This window comes from Octopus sinensis, linkage group LG17, assembly GCF_006345805.1.
Source record: "Octopus sinensis linkage group LG17, ASM634580v1, whole genome shotgun sequence".
Classification (NCBI taxonomy): domain Eukaryota; kingdom Metazoa; phylum Mollusca; class Cephalopoda; order Octopoda; family Octopodidae; genus Octopus; species Octopus sinensis.
In genome coordinates, this window is record NC_043013.1 from 500,994 (window position 1) to 507,595 (window position 6,602).

Sequence of the window (6,602 nt, forward strand, 5' to 3'; positions counted from 1 at the left end):
CTCGATAAGGATCGGTGAGGGACAGAGTTGTACTTTGTTAAAAGAAATAAAATTAACTTTGTTAACATTTTGTAATTTCTCATTGAGTTAGGATTGGCATAAAACTTAGACCAGTGTTCTATCACCATCTGTTTTTTACTTGAAGACATCAATTTACAGCAACAAATATTCTGCTTCTAAATTGGTTAATTGGTCATGTAATTATTTTGATTAATGAGCATATTCTGTTCCTTTCCATACTCTGGGGTTCACTGTTTCTAAAAGGAGGGAGTTGAGAGTAAGGTTTCGCTTCTTCCTAATTCTTTGAACTCCATGTGGAGCATAGGGCACCAACACAAGACCACTGTCCATCTTGATCTTTGGCATTGGATTGCATCTATCCCCAATGTGTAGCAACCTACCTCTGTGTCAGTTTCTGTGAACCTTCTCCATGCAGTTTTTGGTTTGCTTTGTAATTTTGGAACCATTACAAGGCAAACCTTATATCCCAGCCAACTCCATTTTTCTCCTCTTGATCTGGGTTTCAATAGGTTACTGATTCACCTGCTTCCCACAAAGCTTTGTGAATCTGTCTTGCCATTTATCTGAAGAATGTTCCAGAGACATCTATTCACAAGCGTTTGGAGCTTGTCAATAGAGAACTTTGTGTCCTGCCATGTCTCACTCTTATACAGCAGAACTATCTTCCTGGGACTACTTTCAAACTCTTGTCTGCTGCCTTACTTTGTACCACTGCATTAGTGGGAATAACCTGTTGCCTGATTGAAACCCCTCAACTTGGTCCTTGTCTGCTTTTCACAAGAGTCCACTCTGTTGCAAGCATTGAAACCAGGTCTGCAATGAGAGGAGAGCTTCTGTTCTTCCTTCCACCAGTTTTGGAGGCCATAAAAAAAGGGTTAGGGTTGTTACTCTTCACCTTTTGTGACAAAAAGGAAATATTCCAGGAACTTCAACTTAGAGATGAAACTTGAATAATTTAAAATCAAATTGACATGCTAATGATAAATACTTTATTATTCTTGTAATTTAGTTTGTATTTGACTTGCTTTTCTTTTCATAATTATCTAATGATTTTTCTTTTTCTAATGAAGGAAGATTTTGAGAAATATGGCATCAGAATCAAAGTAAAATTTCGCGATGGTGAACAAATGTTAGAGCTGTCTCAGAACATACAAAGTGGAGGGGAGCGGAGTATTTCAACTGTTTTATATTTGATGGCATTACAGGACTTAGCTGTAGTACCCTTTCGTTGTGTTGATGAGATCAATCAGGTAAAATGAAATATTTTTGGCTTTTTCTTGCTTAAAAATTTAATATTAATTGTTATGTATGGTCTGTGAGACTGATGGATTGACAATTACTGAAAGAATTGCTAGAGCATTGGACAAACCACCTTTGGAATTCAGTTAGTCTGAGTTTAAATTCCACTGATATCAACTTTGTCTTTCAACCTTTTTTGGTTAGTAAACTAGAGTACCAATCAAGTATAGACATCAGTTTAATATTCCTATAAACATTTCAGGCAGCAAGCTGGCAGAATTGTTAGCACACTGGACAAAATGCTTAGTGATATTTGCCCATCACTACATTCTGAGTTCAAATTCCGCTGAGGTCGACTTTTCCTTTCATCCTTTCAGGGTCAATAAATTAAGTACCAGTTGCATACTGGGGGGTTGATCTAATCAACTGAACCCCCTCCCCAAATTTTGGGGGCCTTGTGCCTAGAGTAGAAAAGAATATTCCTATAAAATGTCTATGATGTGAATAGAACTATAATCAAAGATGAAGAAGGCCTTAATTTGTTCAATATTTCTCTCGTTCCTGACCAACTGAAATTTTCATAGAGTCAAAAAATAAACTATCAAATAGCAAAGCAGCTTGCAAGTCATTAACTGGAGTTGTATTAATTAAAAGACTTTGATAGCAAAGCTTAATGAGATGGACTCTTTGATATTGGAGTAATTTCCAAATGGTGAAATAATTTGCCTCAATCTCATTTATTACTTGTAAATTCTGAATGTAATTTTGTTTTGTTATTTTGTAGGGAATGGACCCTATAAATGAAAGACGGGTCTTTAAAATAGTTGTAGATGCTGTTTGTAAAAAAAGGACTTCACAGTATTTTCTGTTGACACCTAAAGTAAGTTGCTTTTGACTTAATTAATGCTATTTTGATTGCATTTTCACATTATTGTAACTCTGTTGAAGTTATTGATTTCTTTTTGACTAAATACAAAGTCATATATTTTTAGAACTAAGTGTAAAGAGCTTTTCTATCACTTTTAAATAGTCCTTCTTTGAACTAGCTGGCTGTGTCCCACCCAGTGCGGCGTCTTCTCCTTTTCATTTGGTCTGCTGTCTCATTCTACAAACCCTGTACTAAACATGTTAACCAATCCTTCCTTTCCAGAACTGAAACAACCTTGATATCATTCCCTCTTCATCTTTTTTTTCCCTATGCAGACACCAACTTGTAGAACTTAAGTGGAATGTTAGCTACATCACATTCATTATTCTAGGAGGGAGTCCCTCTCCCTCAAACTAAATTTCACCATCATCATTGTTTCACAACCACTGACCAGTCTGTGCCAACATGGGTTCGGTGTTTCACCATGCATCAAGTCAGTTCTTATCTTCGATTCATCAACAGACCATATCTCATTTTTATTGTGTTGTGCTTTCCACAGCTGGATGCCCTTTCTAACACCAACTATTTACAGAATGTACAGGGAAAATTTTATCAGGGCACCATCACTAGAGGGGTTGTTGTGTCCCTGGCAACACTAAAAAGTCCTTTCAACCCTGCAGTTGTCTCTACATGACTCACCAAGTATTTTACTGTATTTTGCTTTTTGTGTGGAACCATCATTAGTGAATAAAAGGGAGTTACTAGGAACCCACCTTTTACTTTATGGCCTTCACCACAACACTAATTGTATTGCAGACAAATTGAATGTGACGGAAGTAGCTGCCTCAGTAGAACATTAGACTAAATGCAATGTTATTATCAGTTTGAACCTGCTAAAAGCACGTTCGGACTGTTCTGGGAGACCTGCAATCAGCAGAACTGAGAAAAACATCGCAGATGTGCATGCAGCTGTGAGGGGAATTCATCAAATCACCATTTGTGAGTTATCAGAGGATGTGCAGATAAGTTACGGTTCAGTTCATTCCATTATCACTGAAGATTTGGGTATGAGAGGCGTGTCCGCCAAGTTTGTGCCAAAACTACTTTCGGCTGATCAAAAAGACTCTTGGGTTTCAGTTGCACAAGATCTCTTTGATTGTGTTGAGAATGATGAAAACTTTGCGTAGGTCCTTCAGCAGGGATCACCAAGCTTTTGGCAAAATATGATGCAGATTCTCTGCTCAACTTTCTCTGTCAGGGTCAATGCAACAATCACATGCTACACATGTTCCTTCCAAGCACTACTGTAAACAGCGGAATAGAGCTAGAATGTTGAAACTTATGTATGCATGCATGGCAGAGTTCAACGTCAATCTGTGCCAAGCAGCTTCACCCTCTGTGCTTTAGCTTTGTTACTATAGCAACAGTCCACATACTTATTGATCAGACCACATAACTGGTAGAAACATTAGCACGCTGGGCGAAATGCTTATTGGTATTTCGTCTGTCTCTACGTTCTGAGTTCAAATTCCGTCGAGGTCGACTTTGCCTTTCATCCTTTCGGGGTCGATAAATTAAGTACCAGATACGCACTGGGGTCGATGTAATCGACTTAATCCCTTTGTCTGTCCTTGTTTGTCCCCTCTATGTTTAGCCCCTTGTGGGCAATAAAAAAAAAGAAAAAATATCTGTCCTCTCTGTACCTTAAATCTCTCAACTGGCACAAAGCCACACCCCATCAATAGTCTCTCTTCTCCCAGTTGAGGGGTTTTTGATCTTGTAAGGTACTTGGTGATCCTGTCAATGCTGGTGCCACATGTAGAGCATTGCTGCTTGTACCACATGTAAAGCACTGGTATTGGTGTTATGTAAAAAGTACCCAGTACATGCTGTAAAGTGGTTGGTGTTCAGAAAAGCATCCAATGATAGAAACCCAACCAAAACAGATTATGATGTGGCTCCTGCCCTTGCTGTCTCCTCTTGAACTGTTCAGTCCATGCCAGCATGGAAAACGGATGTTAAATGATGATGATGATTAAAGAATGATTTTCAGTAATTTTAGAACACTGGAAATGTTTACTTGATGAAAGTTAAATAATTTTGATGAATATTCTCACAGTTGGAAAAAGGTTTTTTGTGTTTTCATGGTTTCCATGCCTACAGCTTATAAAAATAATTCGATTTTCTTCAAATATTAAAATCTCAGTAGAAAGATTTTTACAGTGTTCAGAATCTTTCCAGAGGAGACTTTACTTTCTTTTTTCCATTGTGTATGAAGTATATACCAGTTATATACTGGTAACCATTACTACAAAAAAATTATCAAATTTGAGTTGTTAAAAACTTAATTTCAAACATATTACTTTCAAATTCTGGCACAAGGCCAGCAAGTTTTGGGGGAGGGGATTTGTCGATTACATCAACCCCAGCGCATAACTAGTACTTATTTTATTGACCCTGAAAGGATGAAGCACAAAGTCGACCTTGGTGGAGTCTGATCCCAGAACATGAATACAAATGAAATACTGCTAAGCATTTTGCCCAGCATGCTAACGAGCCTGCCATCTCTCCACCTTAATTTCATTTCCAACATATTAGACCTGTTTATGTATTCATTGAAGTGACTCACCTTAATTCCATTCTGTGTTACAGCTCCTACCAGACTTGAACTATCATGATGACATGTCAGTGTTATGCGTATACAACGGTCCCGCTATGTTACATCATAATGAATGGTATCTTCATCGATTTCTGCGTCGCCGAAAACGTTTACTTGATGAAAGTTAAATAATTTTAAATAATATTTTCACAGTTATAATAAATTTTTTAATTTTTATATTTTCGAATGTTTCTTGTCTTCATTATTTTGATGCCTGAAGGTCTAATTCAATATTCTTCAAATATTTAATGTCTTTGTAAAAATGCAGAACTGCAAATGTCTCCAAATCTTTCAAACGGTTTTGTCGGTCAGTTCTTATCTTTGTTTGCAGGACATTAAAAGCAGAAAATGGTGTCGGATTAAATTCTTTGTAGTTTTTTGTTCTGGCTTTTTATGCTCTCACTTCAGAGGTTAACTTTGTCTCTCATCCTTTGAAGCATCACTTAAATGAAATCCTAGTCCAGGGCAGTGGATTGATGGAATTCTTAGAGTGTCTGACAGAATAGTTTGTGGTATTTGTTCTGATACTCTGTTTGCTGAATTGGAAACTCTGCCTTGACCCTCATTATACACCAAACTGAAAAGCATTTACTTCCTTATTGAGTAAGAATTATCTAAAGGCACCAAGTGCTCAATAGATGAGGATGATGATGATGATGGCGGCAGCATAAGGGCTTAATCTTCCACTGAACAGAAGGTCAGTCTACAACAGGTAACTCCAAGATTATCTGGTATTGTTTCCAACATTTTGCTTATAGACATCAACTCTGATTGAGCAGATTTATGATCAAAGACATTCCAGCCAAGACCATTCTGTCCTTTGTTCAGAAATAGTGTATCTCGGGCTACATTATCCTCTGTGTAGGTTGTGGAATGATGCGTTTTGGCATCAAAGGATTCTCTCTGCAAGTGAATAGATTGTTTGATGCTTGTGTATGATGTAGCAAGGAATTGAAATGGAGGAGGAAGAGAGTTTGATAAACAGGAGGTTGACCTGCACAAACGAGATGATGACGGGTTGCCAGAAGCGGCAGCTGGAGAAAACCCTCCAACTGAACCAAATATGGAAAAGTAAACTTTCCAACTGGGGTGGCTGGTTCCTATCCCTCCTCTGTCCTACTTCAACCTCTCATCCTCTGACATAAGGCAAACCCCCTCAATACTACCTCAGCATCAGTTGAGGAGCCTTGTCCTGCAAGTTACTTGGTAACCTCACCCACGCTGGTGCCATACCTGAAAAGTGGTTGGCATTAGGAAGGGCATCCAGCCAAAGCAGACATTGCTTTATTGCTGGATCCTCACAAACCATCCATCTGATGCCAGCTTGGAACAAAAATGGTAAACAATGACGATGATTAGTTTGCCCAATGTCAGCCTTGGCTTATAACCAAAGGCATTCCAGTTGTGACCATCATGTCCTTTATTCAGGCATAGTGTACAGTCCAAGTGTATGTTATAGAATAATTCACTTTGATTTAATCTGTATTGGTTTCAAAATAAGGAATTTCGATTCCTGATTTGGTGAAAATATTTTGGCTTGTATTAATTTGTAATTTTCAATCTGGAAGATGGAGAAAAGAAGAAAGAAAATGATTTTTGTGTAAAGAAACGAGTTATTCTCAGAGCAGAGATTCGATTGGAATACTTGCAATGGAGTTAATAGGGCAAACGATGCTGTTAAAACAGGTGTGAAATTGTCCCTTTCACACGTTACCACTCAGTTTTGATCAACCAGGGCCTACAGTAGAACACCCTTTTCATAGGTGTTGAGCTGTAGAATCGAACTCAAATTGTCTCTCAGAGGAGTGCATATCA

General features: G+C 38.0%; 1 protein-coding gene across 1 annotated transcript in view; it reads left to right on the plus strand.

Annotated features, from left to right (window-relative positions):
* Positions 1–4,970, plus strand: part of LOC115220996 (structural maintenance of chromosomes protein 5) — a 60,898-nt gene extending 55,928 nt beyond the window's left edge. Inside the window, exons 23-25 of the mRNA XM_029791215.2 lie at positions 1,092–1,271; positions 2,045–2,140; positions 4,781–4,970. Coding sequence (XP_029647075.1) covers positions 1,092–1,271; positions 2,045–2,140; positions 4,781–4,915 — 411 coding nt within the window. The 3' untranslated portion in view covers positions 4,916–4,970. The remainder of the gene's footprint in view (positions 1–1,091; positions 1,272–2,044; positions 2,141–4,780) is intronic.
* The last annotated feature ends 1,632 nt before the right edge of the window (positions 4,971–6,602 follow it).